At 48.9% G+C, this 18,060-nt stretch overlaps 1 protein-coding gene across 1 annotated transcript in view; it reads left to right on the top strand.

Annotated features, from left to right (window-relative positions):
- The first annotated feature begins 413 nt into the window (after nt 1-413).
- Nucleotides 414-18,060, top strand: part of LOC143282284 (cys-loop ligand-gated ion channel-like) — a 21,790-nt gene continuing 4,143 nt past the window's right edge. Inside the window, exons 1-6 of the mRNA XM_076587884.1 lie at nt 414-596; nt 3,651-3,833; nt 7,672-7,797; nt 9,586-9,780; nt 14,264-14,521; nt 15,262-15,417. Of these exons, the coding sequence (XP_076443999.1) occupies nt 414-596; nt 3,651-3,833; nt 7,672-7,797; nt 9,586-9,780; nt 14,264-14,521; nt 15,262-15,417 (1,101 nt within the window). The remainder of the gene's footprint in view (nt 597-3,650; nt 3,834-7,671; nt 7,798-9,585; nt 9,781-14,263; nt 14,522-15,261; nt 15,418-18,060) is intronic.

An 18,060-nucleotide genomic window follows, 5' to 3' on the forward strand; every position in this document is an offset into this window, starting at 1 on the left:
CAAACAACAACAAAAACCGAACATCCCCCGCCCCCTAAAAACAAACAAACAAACAAACAACAACAACACGGTCATATTCATAAACACAGTATGTGGATTATCATTATAGATATTCTTATTATCATCATCATTGTTGACTCACTAAAGGCAGCAGCCAAGCACTGGCTACAGCTTGCTTTAACTCTCTCCATACGAACGGCGAAAGAGACGACGTTAACAGCGTTTCACCCCAGTTGCCATCATCAAAATATTGCAAGCGGATGGCTCTTATACTGAAGAGGTGAATGTTGACAAAGAATACCACAATTCTGACGACGGAAGCTAAAGGTTGGGTCATTCAGACACCCACTGGACATCCGAGGGGTCTGTGTAGAGGAGAAGAGTGGACTGGCCGTACTGAGTGAGTTAAATTAATGATTCTGCTGCTGGTAATCCCGGAGCCACTGTTCTTACAATCAACACAACACATACTGCAGGCCTACCGTTCCTGCTTCGCTCGGACCGACTTTCACGTGCTCTTCGGGAACACATCAGTGAGACTCCAGGCACACAGCCTCACTCCGCAGCAGCTGAGCACTGCTCATGAGCCCATGAGGGTGATGAAATTATTGGGTAAAGTCTTCATTGTCAAAGTCTGTGGCCTTTCATACCCTGCTGTCATGGTGACCTCAGTTTCGATACCCCTCCACTTCCGTGCTTGGGGTGAGTCCTGTCAATGTCGTCATTGTCGGCAGATTCATGGGGGACTGTTGTTTGAGGGACGTGGTGGCGGTCTCCACTCTGGGAGGGACGCTCACTCAGTCTGGCTCCGCGACTAAGCCATTATTGTCGTTAGTAGGGGGCTCAGTAGGTTGTGTCCTAAGTACGTTAAAACAGAACAGGCACCACTGAACACCACTGAATGACTCAGCAGCAGTGCAGGGTCTCCTCTGGTGTGTGGCCTCCTGGCGACCTAACATCGATGGTTCCCTGTGAACTGCCGACGCTGGAACTGCGACGGTCGAACTCGGGTGTGGCCGTGTATGGGGGAATCTAAATGAGCGGCGTGGGAGTAATGCCACTGAAACGGTGCAGATGATGGAGCAGCAAAAAAAAAAAAAAAAAAAAAAAAAAAAAAGTCTTCATTGTCAACAAGACGGCGCCGTGGCAGATTCTGTCAGTCGTCGGGCTTGTGATCCAGTCTTCACTAGTGAAACCACCAATCCTCCTCCTTGACGCGGAGGAAGGTGGCAGAATGGTTAAGACGTTCAGCGGTTAATACAGAGAGTCCGTGAGGGTGTGGGTTCGAATCCCGCTCTCGCCCTTTCTCTCAAGTTTGATTGACTGGAAAATACAAACTGAGCGTCCAGCCATTCGGATGAGACGATGAACCGAGGTCACGGGTGCAGCATGCACTTAGCGCACTGAAAAAGAACCCATGGCATCGGAGAGTGTTGTCCTCTGGCCAAATTATGTAAAAAGAAGTCCACTCTGGTATGTACACAAATATAAGCATGCACCCAAGGCCTGACAGGCACGTTGGGTTACGCTACTGTCAGGCATCTGCCTAGCAAATGTGGTGGAGCGTACATGGATTTGTCCGAACGCAGTGAAGCCTCATTGAGAAACTGAAACTCACCACTGATCAGCCAAGATTCGAGGCCCCGTTTCGGCATGGTGATGTGTCCTTGAGAAAGACACTTCACTCCGATTTCCCTCACTCCACCCAGGTGTGAATGGGTACCTGACTTCGGTCGGGGAGGGTTAAAACGGCGGAAGGAGAGGACTGGGCCCCGTCTTCCTATGCCCAGCCCTGGACACAGTGGATAAGGAATTCACTGCCCCGATGGCTGTAAAACGCAAAGGGACCAGTAACCTGTTTAAATCTTCTTCTTTTTCTTCTTCGTTCGTGGGCTGCAACTCCCACGTTCACTCGTATATACGCGAGTGGGCTTTTACGTGTACGACCGTTTTTAACCCGCCATGTAGGCAGCCATACTCCGCTTTCGGGGATGTGCATGCTGGGTATGTTCTTGATTCCACTAACCCACCGAACGCTGACATGAATTACATGATCTTTAACGTGCGTATTTGATCTTCTGCTTGCGTATACACACGAAGGGGGTTCAGGCACTAGCAGGTCTGCACATATGTTGACCTGGGAGATCGTGGAAATCTCCACCCTTTACCCACCAAGCTCTGTCACCGTGATTCGAACCCGGGACCCTCAGATTGAAAGTCCAATGCTTTAACCATTCGGCTATTGCGCCCGTCATGTACCTTCCCCATCCACAAAATTAACCAGAACAATGAACTGCACACAGGATGAGGAGAGCGGAGAGTTTCAGTTGGAAGGTGTTGCTGCTTGGGACTGGGTGGTGATATTTGTGCCAACAATGATTCGACCCTGGAACTCAGTTCTGGCTTTTGCGACATCCAAGGGAACGACATCCTTGCGGGTTTTCACTCCACCGCCCCTTTAACTCACTCAGTACGGCCTGTCCTCTCTCCTCCTCTACACAGACCCTTCAGATGTCCAGTGGGTGTCTGAATGACACAACCTTTAGCTTCCGTCGTCAGAATTGTGGTATTCTTTGTCAACATTCACCTCTTCAGTATAAGAGCCTTCCGCTTGCAATATTTTGATGATGGTAATTGGGCTGAAACGCTGTTAACGTCGTCTCTTTCGCCGTTCGTATGGAGAGAGTTAAAGCTGTTTGATTGGATTAAAAAAAAAAAAAAAGTCCCCGTGGGGTATGCTTGGATTTCAGTTCCTTTTTCAGATATTCGAACCGTACGTTTTATTCATTTTTTTCTTCTTATAGTTATAAGGATAATGATAATAATGATGAATATAATGATAATGATAATTATCATTATTACTAAGTTAGTTGTAGTACCAGTCGTAGTAGCAGTAGTCGTAGTAGTAACCTAACCACTACCTCAGTTTTTTGGTTTGTTTCAGAAATATACAAATTTGTGACAAAAAGACTGGAGCTTGAGTTGAAAGAAAGAAAAAAGATCAGTCAATGTTCAGCGCGTCCAGGCTTTAACACCCATCAAGCATTAGAGTCATCAGGGCGACGATGGTGATCCACTAGACTTGGTTCGCGTGTTCACCCTCCACCTCCCCTCCCCCACGCCCCCTCCCTCCCACCCCACCTTAACACAGGGCTGAAGAACGAAAGGTGTTACAACCTCGTTACTGTGCTCGTCCGATATGATCCCATGAGAACATCGTTCTCTCCATGTCTAAATGATCCTATCAACTGTGGAACAGAGCACACGAGGACAGCGATCTCTCCATGTCTGAAATAACGTCTGCAAGAAGTATGAAAAGAAACTAGTTGAACTTGTGCACTGTTGAAGGAATTAAAAAAAAAAAAGTCTGCCCACTTGAACTGATAAGGCAAGGAAGGTGTTTAGAGACGAGCTGCACTCCTGAAATTTGATAGTAAAGAAATCCGGGTCTCCGAAACCCGGGGAACTGCGACAATAATCCATCCGAAACTCTGCTACAACAAAGTGTGCTGAAGAGTAACCTGACGACGGACACAGCCAGAGACCTTCACTCGCTCCTTCCAAGACCTCATCAGCCTTGACTCGACCTGACCTGAAGGGCCTCAGCCAAGAGGAGGTGGTGAAGCTCCACCCTTTCCTCCTCCCGTCAGAGGAGCAGTCAGCTCACCATGGACACCAGGAACCCCCTGAGTCACCCCCCGGGCATCATCCCAACTCCCCCGAAGCGGAAGAAGAATCGTCGGACCTCCAGTTCTGCCACAGTTGACCTGCACGGGGTGTACAACCCAGCCTCCCCCCTGGGCTCCCCGGCTGCCATGGCCACCCCGAGGAAGGTAGGTGTGAATAGAATAGAATAGAATAGATTTTATTGTCATGAAACCGGAAGGTTTATAAGACACAATTGCAATGGTAAATGAATGAACGAATGAAAAACACACAATTTATCAATCAGTTAATGCGGTAAATTGCAGCAGCATTCATACACAAATTTTCCTAATCTTGTTTGTATATATTCATCATCTGTTAGCATCACCTGACTGGGAATATGTCCTGTGTGTGTGGGGTGGGGATGGGTGGGGGTGGGGGGTTGCGGGGTTCGGAGGTTTGGGGGAGGGGGTGTGGTGGGTGGGTTCTTGTCCACTTCCTGTCCATTGTGGTCGTTATTGTCATCGTCTTCGTTTCCATAGTAATCGTCGTCGGTATGTCGTCATTGTCATTTTGTTGCCGAAGTTGATTTGGAGTTTGCTTTGATTTTTTTTTTTTTAATCCAATGTCATCTAAGCTCTTCTTCTTCTTCTCCTCCTCTTCCTTCTCCTTCAATGAAAAAAAGATATATGCTACTTCGGTGAACATTTCCCCCAATAATTATATATTCATATGTTTTTTGTTGTTTTTTTATATTGGCAACCAAAACAAGTAATGGTTTGTAACTCACTATACTAATTTGACACAATCTGTGGCTAATTTTACAGACAGTGAATATTCCCTTGCTTTTGTTGTTTATATTTCAAAATACTTTTGAAAGCAATATTCGCTAAAGTACACCTGCATCTGATCTGAATTGTAATGATTGTTGCCCATAGTTTTCTTTGTTTGTTTGTTTTTATTTACCATTATTCATGGGAAAATCGACTTAAAAAATATTATTCTGTACTTAAGGTAATGATGCAGTTAATTACTATCATCGTTATACCTGATATGAAACAGTTTTTTTCAACATTGTAATATCTGCAGTGACATGGATTAAGTTCTAACGTTGTCATATCTGCTAGCGATGCCATTAATTTCTAACAGTTTAACATCTGCAATGACAGTTTATTTCAAACATTGTGATAATTATAAGTAGCGAGGCAATTAATTTGTAACATTGTCATATTTGCTGTGAGACCATTGATTTCTAACATAGTAACATCTGCAATGCCCCAGTTCATTTCGAGCACTGTGATTTATGCATCGAGATCATCCATTGGAACATGTGCATTGCATCACACAGCACTCCCAAAAGCGGAGTAAGAACGGTCGTACACATAAAAGCCCGCTTGCGCACATACGAGTGAACGTGGGAGTTGCAGCCCACGAACGAAGAAGAAGAAAACGAAGAAGAAGAAGAAGAAGAATTATGCAACAGGAAACATGGACACACTCAGGCGCGACAACACACAGAGATAACTGACTCCGATCTCAGCAGCACCAGTTCCAAAGAGTAGATGGAGTCCTCTCACAGTCTCAACAATCCTTCGTCCTCGGATAACTTCCAGTAATCCACTGTCCCTCAGACTGCCCCCGGACACCCAAGGCGCCTGTGGCAGCATCAGTAAGGCGTTGGACGTGTGCTCCAGTAGTCTGGGTTCGATCCCTCGTTTCTGACCAGGTGTTGTTTCCATGGAAAAGGCACTTTACTCTGATTTTCCTAACTTCACTCAGGTGTGAATGGGTATCTGACTGGACATGGGAATTTCAAAACGGCGGAAGGCAAGAACTGAGCCCCGCCTTCACATGTCGAACTGCCCCAAATGACCGTAAAAGGCTACAGGGTCTTTAACTCTCTCCATACGAACGGCGAAAGTGACGACGTTAACTGCGTTTCACCCCAATTACCACCATCAAAATATTGCAAGCGGAAGGCTGAAGAGGTGAATGTTGACAAAGAATACCACAATTCTGACGACAGAAGCTAAAGGTTGGGTCATTCAGACACCCACTGGACATCCGAGGGGTCTGTGTAGAGGAGAAGAGAGGGCTGGCCGTACTGAATGAGTTAACCTTTAATCTTTACCCCTATACTAACACAGTGCGTTCTGCAAATCTTACCTAATCTCTGTCAAACGCCGTCAGGGACGACCCTTTTGCTGCCTTGGGCTCTTTTACGTGCGCTAGGTGCATTCTACACACGGAACCTCTGTTTATCGTCTCATCCGAATGACTAGCTTCCAGACCACCACTCAAGGTCTAGTGGAGGGGGAGAAAATACTGGCGAGTACGGGTATCGATCCCCCGCCCTCAGATTCTCTCGATTTCCAGGCGGAGGCCTTACCACTAGGCCGCCACTCAAATGTGTCAATCTGACTCTTTCCCGCACACTCTTCCCGTGCTGTCTCCCAAGAGAAATACCTCATGAGAGATATCAGCACTCCAGTAATGATGCATGGATGGTCCAAGTGAACAACTCTGTGCCGTGGCTGAAGTGTCTCTAAATAAAAGGATTATCCATCCACGGTCAGTTTCTCTGATCCTCCTCCTCCTCCTCCTCATCATCATCATCATCAGCTGAAGCGTGAACGACCCGCCTGTTCCAAGGACAGTCCCACAGCTCGAAAAATATATGGTGAGTTCAGGTTGAGCTCAAACCTCGCTCTCTCCATCCAGACCCTGCCCCCTCCCACTTTGCTCAGAGAAGTTGCATCACATCTCAGCCTTGAGTAGTATAAGGACTGGGGGTTCTGGACCACTTTCCCCCCCCCGGACTTTCTTGGGTCGACCACCGTTTTGTTTTGTATACGAATTCATTATAACAATTCAGAGTAGATGGAAAAGAAAGGGAAAAAACAAAGAAAGAAAAAAAAGAAGAATACAGTGTACATTAACAATAACATCGTCGTCATAAGTCATTATGCTTATGATATATTGTTCTATCAATTTGGTCAAGGTGGACACATTTTCATCATGTGTAACAGTGCAGTTTTATAACATATAATAGACATTATATCTAGCATCGGCATGGAGTTATGGACACTTTGCTTAGCTAACGTAATGTGGAAAGAACACAACCCACACATGGGATATCTTATATATGAACACATTTCCTCTAGTTTTCTGTACGTGATTATATAAAACACCCATTACACAGTCATGTTAAACATTATTACTGCAGACACATAAGTGCACATGAATACAGTTCTGGACCACTTTGACCTCCTGCGCTGTTCTCACTAACCAGCATTCCTCGACATTCAACGGCTAAACCCACTGACGCTCTGCCGCCCACATACTCACCGTCACCCACAGGCTGGAGCCCGAACCAGGAAACGAACCAACCCACACTGAACAAACATCCACCCTCTGTTGCTGTCCATCCTGCCTTACACAGAGATGACTGACAATGAAGACACCTTCTTCCTCTCATTCCCACCCCCAGTCCCAGGGAGGAGGGAGAGGGAGGGAGAGGGAAGGGGTGCAGGGTGTGGGAGGGTCTGAGGAGAGGGGGACTGTCCACCCATCCTCATGTGGAGATAACGAAGAAGACACCCCCTTCCTCTCACCTCGTACCCCCTCGCCCCTCCCCAATCCCGAGGAGGAGGGAACGGGAGGGAGGGAGGGAGAAAGAGGGAGATGGATGGAGGGGGAGCAGGGTGTGGGAGGGACTTGGGGGTGGGGGGTGGGGGGGGGCTGTCCATCCTTCCTCACATTGAGACAACAGAGAAGACGCCCCCTTCCTCTCCACTCCCACCCCCACGCCCCTCCCTAATCCCATGTAGGAGGGGGCGGGGGGTTGAGGGAGGGGAGCAGGGTGTGGAACACAGGTGTGGGGGTGGGCTACTGAAGTGCCTGGCTTCTCTGTGGCTCAGTCCCAGGGAGGAGGGAGGGAGAGGGGGCAGGTGTGGGAGGGACTTCGGGGGGTGGGGGGGGGAGTGGTGAGGGGGTATTGACGTGCCTGGCTGCTCTGTGGCCCAGCCCCGGGTGTACGTGCGGGTGGTGTTCCTGAAGATTGGCGAGATCAACACCCTAAAGGAGCAGTTCCACGCTGAGGTCTTCGTGCAGGCCAGGTGGAGGGAGCCGATGCTGGACGGCTGTCAGAACGTCAGTTTACGTATACACTTTTTTCTTTTGATCGCCTTGTTCAAAATTTCTTTGATATACTCGTACATGTTATCATTTCTCTTACTGTGTGATGAATCAAGCTTCTAATATATATATATATATATATATATATATATATATATATATATATATATATATATATATCACTTTCATGTTTTAATTCAACTTTTCACTTGTAAGTTAAACTTTTGCCATGTTTATGTATATGTTAGAATCAACTGTGGGCTGAGAGACTGCGTGATGTAAATGACGAGCCTTTAAGTGCACAGGTAATTTCCAATCGGATTAATATAGATGTATTGTATTGTACTGTATTGTATTGTATTGTATTAACACACAGTTTGATCATACATCCATGTTTTAATACATAACTCTGATTCATTGATAATCAGCTGAACACAGCAAAAAGAGTTCACACAACACAGGAGATATATCATTATCTTCTTCTTCTTGTTCTGGTTCTTGTTCTTCTTCAACTCTGTGAAGAGTCATTGGGGGGAGGGGGGGCGGGGGGCACACAAAAGAACTGTTCACCAGATTCCTCCAGGTCTATCAGTTGTGTGGTCTCTGCAAATGGGTTTCCTGTCCACTCTGCAATGTTGTCAGTCCATCGTTTCCTCTTTCTCCCCCCCCCCCCCACTCCCCCTCCTGAAGCAGTTTCTTAGAAGATTGTTTTGACAAGGCCATTAGATCTTGTTGTTACGTAGCCATATCAGCATAACTTCTTTTCTTCACCGATGTCAGCAATGGGTTTCCTGTCCTGTCCAATCTGCAATGTTATCAGTCCATCGTTTCTTCTGTCTTTCCCTCTGTCTCCCTCCCTCGACAGTTCCTCGGACTGTTGTTTTGACAAGGTCACTGGATCTTGTTACGTGTTCATATCAGTGCAGTTCTCTTTTCTTAATTCACTCAGTACGGCCAGTCCTCTCTTCTCCTCTACACAGACCCCTCGGATGTCCAGTGGGTGTCTGAATGACCCAACCTTTAGCTTCCGTCGTCAGAATTGTGGCATTCTTTGTCAACATTCACCTCTTCAGTATAAGAGCCTTCCGCTTGCAATATTTTGATGATGGTAATTGGGGTGAAACGATTTAACGTCGTCTCTTTCGCCGTTCGTATGGAAAGAGTTAACTGATGTCAGCAATGGTTTTCCTGTTCATAGTTCTACGATGTTGTTTGTCCATAATTTTTTTTTCTGTCTCTTCCCCCTTATCCCTCGATAGTTTCTTGGGAGGTTGTTTTTACAAAGTCATTGGATCTTGGCCCATGGCCGTACCAGCGTCACTTTCTGTACTTGACTGATTTCAGCAGGTTTTATTGTGTTCCACTGTGTTGCTTGATGTTTGACACATTTGTTCATTGGTGATGTGATCAATGTGTGAGATGTTCAGTATCTTGCGATAACACCTCTTAAATACGCGAATACCCCATGAGAGATGATAGGTGGTGTGTTCAGTGTTATCCGATACACAATATCTGGCATCAACACCTCATAATTCAGGCAATCACCACATTTCTTCCCCTGTACTTTTCCGTTTATAAGACGGAAAAAAAAACTTGTAAACTGGTTAATTACATTGTAATATATTCTCTACATTTCTCCCCCTCCACTCTTTGACTAGCTTTCTTTACGTCTCTTGACATGGGAAGAATTGTAGAGTATATATTACAATGAAACTGAATGAAACGAACGCAGGGGAAGAAATGTGGATTTTGTCTTAATTCCCTGAACACTCCATGAGAAACGACTGTGTGGACCACACCCAGGTGGACGACGTGCAGTGGGAGGACCTCTGGAACCCCCAGCTGCAGCTGGAGAACGCCATGAACGACCCCAAGACCTCCCTGTGGCACGACGTCTCCCTGACCGACAGCGGCGAGGCGTACGTGCTGGAGAAACGCAGGGTCAAGGCCGACTTTTGCGAGACGCTGGAGCTGCACAGCTTTCCCTTTGACGTGCAGGTCAGCGGACAGAGAGGGGATCGTTATTTATTTATTCATTTATTTATTTACATTCTTACTTACTTACCTACTTCCTTACTTAAATAAAACATATTTGGGGTGAGTGTGGGGGAGGGGTTCAGTGGTGAGGAGTGGTGGCAATGAATGGGTCGAGGGGTACAGACATACCGGCGACAGGTGAATTTCTGCAGCACAATGTGCTAATCCTCAATTATCTTTTTTTTTTTTTTTTTAATTGACTTGAAGTATCTCATGCTTCGGTGCCATAAAGTCAGCAGTCAAAGTGTCTGTGTGTGACCCTTTTTTTTTCTTTTTTTTTTCTTTGTGTGTGTGTGTGTGTGTGTGTGTGTGTGTGTGTGTGTGTGTGTGTGTGTGTGTGTGTCTGAGTCTGTGTCTGTGTGTATGTGCCTGTCAGTGTCTGTGTCTGTGTGTCTGTCAGACTTTCTGTCTCTGTAAGCGAGAGTAAAAATAAAAGCAAAGTGAGAGAGATGGTCAGTATTTAGAAACATTAAAATAAGGTCCACCATAATATGTAACATTTTGTCTCTTCTCGATAATATTACTTAAATTTTTTTTTTTATCACACCCATGTTGTCCAGGAATCTGTATTATTCATTGTGATTTTCCAGAACAAGGTTGCTGGGTGGGGTTGGGGGGGGGGGGGGGGGGCCGGGGGCGGTAGGGTTCGAGTGGGTGGGTGATGTGAGTGGTAGAGGTCTGAGATGGTAAGGGAGAGAGTGGTTGGGTGATGTGAGTGGTAGAGGGTGGGAGGGGAGAGAGCGGGTGGGTGATGTGAGTGGTAGAGGTCTGAGATGGTAAGGGAGAGAGTGGTTGGGTGATGTGAGTGGTAGAGGTCTGAGATGGTAAGGGAGAGAGTGGTTGGGTGATGTGAGTGGTAGAGGGTGGGAGGGGAGAGAGCGGGTGGGTGATGTGAGTGGTAGAGGGTGGGAGGGGAGAGAGCGGGTGGGTGATGTGAGTGGTAGAGGTCTGAGATGGGAGGGGAGAGAGCGGGTGGGTGATGTGAGTGGTAGAGGTGGGAGGGGAGAGAGCGGGTGGGTGATGTGAATGGTAGAGGTGGAAGGGGAGAGAGCGGGTGGGTGATGTGAGTGGTAGAGGTGGGAGGGGAGAGAGTGGGTGGGTGATGTGAGAGGTCTGAGATGGTAAGGGAGAGAGTGGTTGGGTGATGTGAATGGTAGAGGGTGGGAGGGGAGAGAGCGGGTGGGTGATGTGAATGGTAGAGATGGGAGGGGAGAGAGCGGGTGGGTGATATGAATGGTAGAGGTGGGAGGGGAAAGAGAGGGTGGGTGATGTGAATGGTAGAGGTGGGAGGGGAGAGAGCGGGTGGGTGATGTGAATGGTAGAGGTGGGAGGGGAGAGAGCGGGTGGGTGATGTGAGTGGTAGAGATGGGAGGGGAGATAGCGGGTGGGAGATGTGAGTGGTAGAGATGGGAGGGGAGAGAACGGGTGGGTGATATGAATGGTAGAGGTGGGAGGGGAAAGAGAGGGTGGGTGATGTGAATGGTAGAGGTGGGAGGGGAGAGAGCGGGTGGGTGATGTGAATGGTAGAGGTGGGAGGGGAGAGAGCGGGTGGGTGATGTGAGTGGTAGAGATGGGAGGGGAGAGAGCGGGTGGGAGATGTGAGTGGTAGAGGGTGGGAGGGGAGAGAGTGGGTGGGTGATGTGAGTGGTAGAGGTGGGAGGGGAGAGAGCGGGTGGGTGATGTGAGTGTTAGAGATGGGAGGGGAGATAGCGGGTGGGTGATGTGAGTGGTAGAGGTGGGAGGGGAGAGAGCGGGTGGGTGATGTGAGTGGTAGAGGTCTGAGGTGGGAGGGGAGAGAGCGGGTGGGTGATGTGAGTGGTAGAGGTGGGAGGGGAGAGAGCGGGTGGGTGATGTGAGTGGTAGAGGGTGGGAGGGGAGAGAGCGGGTGGGTGATGTGAGTGGTAGAGGTGGGAGGGGAGAGAGCGGGTGGGTGATGTGAGTGGTAGAAGTGGGAGGGGAGAGAGCGGGTGGGTGATGTGAGTGATAGAGGTGGGAGGGGAGAGAGCGGGTGGGTGATGTGAGTGGTAGAGGTGGGAGGGAGAGAGCGTGTGGGTGATGTGAGTGGTAGAGATGGGAGGGGAGAGAGCGGGTGGGTGATGTAAGTGGTAGAGGTGGGAGGGGAGAGAGCGGGTGGGAGATGTGAGAGGTCTGAGATGGTAAGGGAGAGAGTGGGTGGGTGATGTGAGTGGTAGAGGGTGGGAGGGGAGAGAGCGGGTGGGGTGATTGTGAGTGGTAGAGGTGGGAGGGAGAGAGCGGGTGGGTGATGTGAGTGGTAGAGATGGGAGGGGAGAGAGCGGGGTGGGTGATGTGAGTGGTAGAGGGTGGGAGGGGAAGAGCGGGTGGGAGATGTGAGAGGGTCTGAGATGGTAACAGAGAGAGTGGGTGGGTGATGTGAGTGGTAGAGGGTGGGAGGGGAGAGAGCGGGTGGTGATGGAGTGTAGAGGGTGGGAGGGGAGAGAGCGGGTGGGAGATGTGAGTGGTAGAGGGTGGGAGGGGAGAGAGCGGGTGGGTGATGTGAGTGGTAGAGGTGGGAGGGGAGAGAGCGGGTGGGTGATGTGAGTGGTAGAGGTGGGAGGGGAGAGAGCGGGTGGGTGATGTGAGTGTAGAGGTGGGAGGGGAGAGAGCGGGTGGGTGATGTGAGTGGTAGAGGTGGGAGGGGAGAGAGCGGGTGGGTGATGTGAGTGGTAGAGGTGGGAGGGGAGAGAGCGGGTGGGTGATGTGAGTGGTAGAGCTGTAGAAATGAGGTGCTTCCGAAGACTCTTAGGCATCTCATACAAAGACCACATCACGAATGAAGAAGTCAAGAGACGCATCCGCAATGAAATCGGGCCCTATACTGACCTTCAAACACTCGCCAGACAACGAAAACTGAAGTGGTTTGGTCATGGCACACGCTCCTCTGGTCTTGCTAAAACAATCTTACAAGGCACAGTGAGGGGAGGAAGAAGAAGAGGCAGACAAAGGAAGAGATGGGAGGACAACATCCGAGAGTGGACAGGCATGGAGCTGAGAGACACCCTGAGAGCGGCCGAGAGACGCGAGGACTGGAGAAAGGTGGTTGACAAAGCTTCAAAGGCGCCCCAAAGGATTCGGAATCTGAGGGATCGGTGACGGTGACGGTGAAGCTTTGGGGATGGGAGAAGAAGAAGAGAGAAAGGATGGGTGGGTGGAAGAGAAAGTGGGTCGGGTGGGGAAGGTAAGTAGGGTTCGGAAGAAGGAAGGGGTGGATAGAGAGTGGGTGGGACAAGGTGGTGGTTGGCTTCCGGGGTGGGAGGAAAAAGAGAGTGGGAGGGTAGGATGGTGGTAGAGATCGGGGAAGGAGGGGGGGAAGGAGGAGTAAATGGGAAGGGTGGATGGTGGGGGTGATCGGGAGTAGGAAGGGGAAGAGAGGGTGTGTGTGGAGTGTTGATGGTAGGGTTTTGGGGTGGGAGAGGAAGAGTGGCTGGGGTGGGTAAGCAGGGGTCTGGCGAAGGAGGGTGGGTAGAGAGTGGGTGGGTATTTTTTGAGGCGGCACACTTCGGGGGTGGGAATGGAAAAAAGAGACAGTGGGTGGGTGGAAGAAGCGGGTGGATCGGATTGGTAGTAGGCATCAGGAGATGGAGGATGGATACAGAGTGAATGAAAGGGTGGGATTAGGGGTGGCTGGCTTTAGGGATGGGAGAAGAAGAAGAGCAGAGAGTGAATAGGTAGGTGGGGCGGGTGGAATAGAGAGTGGGTGGATGGGGTGGATAGTACGAGTCAGGAGACAGAGGATGGATAGACAGTGAATTAAAGGGTGGGATCAGGGGTGGCTGGCTTCGGGGATGGGAAGGGAGGAAGAGGAGAGAGCGGGTAGGTAAGTGGGGTGGGTGGAAGAAAGAGGGTGGGTGGGTGGAGTGGACAGTAGGGTTCGGAAGGAAGAGGGTGGATACAGAGTGAATGAGTGTGAGGGGGTGGAATCAGGGGTGGTAGGCTTCCGGGGTGTGGGGAAGAAGAGAGAGTGGGTGGGCGGGGTAGGTAGTAGGGGTCAGGGTAGGATGGGGAGGAGAGAGTGCGTGTGTGGGTGGCATGGGTGAGGAGGCTGGGCGGGTGGGAGAGAGAGTGGATGAGTGTTCATATCATTTCGCATTCTTTTGCTGTGGTGAATGGTTTGCTTTGTTGTGCATGTGTATCTGTATTTTCTGATCTTTCTTTCCCTTTTTGGTCAAAGAGTCGGATGTAAAAAATAAAAAGCAACAACAACAACAACAACAACAACACACACACACACACACACACACACACACACACACACACACACACACACACACACACACACACACACACACACACACACACACTCACACCCCCCACCCACACACACAGTGACACACTGTGGGTATCCCTCTTGAAACTAAACTGAAATAAAATAAGATAAATTCGCTTCGCTTCCGTTTCCGGTTTCCGCTTCCGGTTTCCGGGGCAGCACCTCTCCGTGCTGATCACGTCCCGACTGAGTGACAAGTGCCTGGAGCTGTTGGAGGACGATCAGGAGCTGAGCGCCGTCAACTTGCTGAGCTTCGTGGACGAGCAGGAGTGGGACGTACGGGACCTGGTGGAGAGCATCCCCGAGGTCCGGACCCGCGAGTTCTCCGCCGTCAGGCACAGGTTCCCCATCCTCACCGTGCGCACCTACGCCATCCGCCGGGCCGGATTCTTCGCCTGGAACGTGCTGGCCATCATGGTATGTGTGTGGGGGGTGGTGGTGGTGGCAGTGTTGGCCCTGGGAGGAGTGGGGCTCTAGCAGCGCGCTCTCTCAGGAGACAGCGGCACGAATTTCACACAGAGAAATCTGTTGTGACAAAAGAGGATTTCAACAGTCAGCTGGGTCCGTCTGTAGTAGCCATTAGAACGGCAGTGGAGGAAACTGCTGTCTCGATTGATGGCATACATATGTATGGTCGTCTTCTTCTTTTTCTTTGTTCGTGGGCTGCAACTCCCACGCTCACTCGTATGTACACGAGTGGGCTTTTACGTGTATGACCGTTTTTACCCCGCCATGTAGGCAGCCATTATCCGTTTTCGGGAGTGTGCATGCTGGGTATGTTCTTGTTTCCATAACCCACCGAATGCTCACATGAAATATAGGATCTTTAGCGTGCGTATTTGATCTTCTACTTGCGTATACACACGACGGGGATTCAGGCATTATCAGGTTTGCATATAAATTATGTTGACCTGGGAGATCGGAAAAATCACCGCTCTTTACCCACCAGGCGCCGTTACCGAGATTCGAACCCGGCACCCTCAGATTGAAAGCCCAACGCTTTAACCACTCGGCTTTTGTGCCCGTCATGTGTGTGATAAGTCAGTCGTGTCAGACAATGACCATCATCATGATTATTGCTACAATTACTACCACTTTACATTTTTTATCGCCATCCTAATGACCATGATGATGATGGTGACGGTGTGGTGTGCCAGGTGATGATCTGCTCTCTGTCGCTGTGCACCTTCGCCATCTCGCGCTCCCTACCCCAGAACAGGCTGCAGTTGTCCTTCACCTTGGTCCTGACGGGTGTGGCCTTCAAGTTCGTGGTGGGCCAATCGCTGCCCAGGATCTCCTATCTCACCGTGCTCGTGAGTTTGCCACGGGAATTCCTCTGCGTGTCCGTGTTGGAGTTTTGTTTTTGGTGGTGGTCGTTAATTTGTTCGTTTTTTTTTAATTCATTTATTTATTTATTTATCTGTCTGTCTGTCTATCTTCTGGAGGCTGTGGAGGCTGTGTGGGGGCAGGACATTTACTTGCTGGAGACCTTTTTGCATCAATATATCAATACCAAAATGATATCATTAAACAAAAATTGATAATAGTGATGGATCGGTGAGGGACTGAACGGGGTGGAGGTGGGGGGGGAGGGGGCATAATTATTAAGAAAACCCGCATTGTTAACTTCTGTATTTCATCTTGTTTCCTGAAAGTTGGCGCCGTGGCAGAATCTGGCAGGCAATAGACTTCAGGTCCAGTGTTCACCACTGTCCAGCGTTCGAGGCCCCGTTTTGTGTCCTCCTGAAGGGCACTGTTTACCTCACTCCACCCAGGTGTGAACGGGTACCTGACTTCGGTTGAGGAAGGCTGAGAAGGCGGAAGGAGAGGACTGGGCCCAGGGACATAACATTTGTACAAATTCTGTCTATAAGTCCGTGGATTGGGTCCTGTCTTCCAGTGCTGAGACACTAGACACAGTGAATATTCTTCTTCTTCTTCTTCTTCGTTCGTGGGCTGGAACTCCCACGTCCTTTCGTATGCACACGAGTGGGCTTTTATGTGTATGACCGTTTTTACCCTGCCATGTAGGCAGCCCTTCTCCGTTTTCGGGGGTAGAGTGGATATAACATCACTGAATTCAATGCACTGCTGGCCACGAATACTTTGGGCCCTTTATCTTTTACATTGAATCCCACCCAGTTTCAGTTTCACAAGGAGGCGTCACTGCGGTCGGGCAAATCCATAAACGCGTGTAACCTCTGCTAGGAAGATGCCGGACAAGAGCATAACGCTTTTGAGGCCTTGAGTGCATGCACGTATATTTATGTACCAATTAGAGTGGATCTCTTTCACTGACGGAAGTTTGCCAGATGACAACACTCTCGTTGCCATGGGTTCTTGATCAGTGCGCCAAGTGCGTGCTGCACACGGGACCTCAGTTTATCGTCTCATCCGGGTGACGAGACGCTCAGTTTGATTTCCCAGTCAAACTCACCGGGACAAAGGGCAAGAGCGGGATTCGAACCCACACCTCCACGGACTAATCTGTATTGGCAGACGAGCGTCTTAACCACTCTGCCACAATCCTTCTTCAGGACTCATATGTTCATTCAGAAAGGCCTTAGCCCCCGTTTGAAGGGATGAAATACATTAATCATATACACATGCTTAGCCACACACACACACACACACACACACACACACACACACACACACACACACACACACACACACACACACACTTTCACTTACTCGTATGCGTACACAGTAATTCCCACCCCCCCTCCCCCTCCTCCCACTCGATTTTTTTCCTTCCCTCGTCTAATATCACTTACAGTGAAAAGACGTTAAACTAAAGAACGAACACACACACGCATATATATATATATATATATATATATATATATAATGCACACACACACACACACACACACACACACACACACACACACACACACACACACACATATATATATATATATATATATAACTTGTCTGTATATTATGAGAAATTGCCACTGACCAAACACATATTATGAGAAATTGCCACTGACCAAACACATTCTTCCATGCCTCAGTTTATCGTCTCATCCAAAAGACAAGAAGCTCAGTTCAATTTTCCAGTCCGTCAAACGTGGCAGAAAGGGTGAGAGCGGGAATCGAACCCAGGCCCTGACGGACACGTGCTGTGTGCTGTGCTGGCAGATAAGTGTCTTAACTCAATCAGCCCTGCGCCCCAGCGTTCCTCTGGGCTTCAAAATTCACCTCATTAAATTTTAAACAGTAAACACGATTCTTCTATAGCTATGTATAAACCGCAAGAAAAATGATCGAACTTCTATAGTATTTCTAGATGGCCCTACACATAACTTGGATAAAAGCAAACAAAGAAAACAAAACAAAAAACAAAACTATATATAAAAAAAACACCCACAAAAATCAGCTTAATTTCTTTTTTCTTTTTCCCCGCCTTAACTCACTCAGTACGGCCAGTCCTCTCTCCTCCTCTACACAGACCCCTCGGATGTCCAGTGGGTGTCTGAATGACCCAACCTTTTGCTTCCGTCGTCAGAACTGTGGTATTCTTTGTCAACATTCACCTCTTCAGTATAAGAGCGTTCCGCTTGCAGTATTTTGATGATGTTAATTGGGATGAAACGCTGTTAACGTCGTCTCTTTCGCCGTTCGTATGGATAGAGTTAATATGGAGGCGTGAAAGCCTGCCCAAGTGGTAAACTCCCCAGGGTTGGGTGGGTTAAGTCAGCATTGTTTAAGTGGAGTGATGGCCTAGAGGTAACGCGTCCGCTTTGGAAGTGAGAGAATCTGAGCGCACTGGTTCGAATCACGGCTACGCCGCCGATATTTTCTCACCCTTCACTATACCTTGAGTGGTGGTCTGGACGCCAGTCATTCGGATGAGACGATAAACCGATGTCCCGTGTGCAGCATGCGCTTAGCGCACGAAAAAGAACCCACGGCAACAAAAGGGTTGTTCCTGGCAAAAATCTGAAGAA

The sequence above is a fragment of the Babylonia areolata genome, chromosome 5 (genome assembly GCF_041734735.1).
Source record: "Babylonia areolata isolate BAREFJ2019XMU chromosome 5, ASM4173473v1, whole genome shotgun sequence".
In the NCBI taxonomy this organism is placed as follows: domain Eukaryota; kingdom Metazoa; phylum Mollusca; class Gastropoda; order Neogastropoda; family Buccinidae; genus Babylonia; species Babylonia areolata.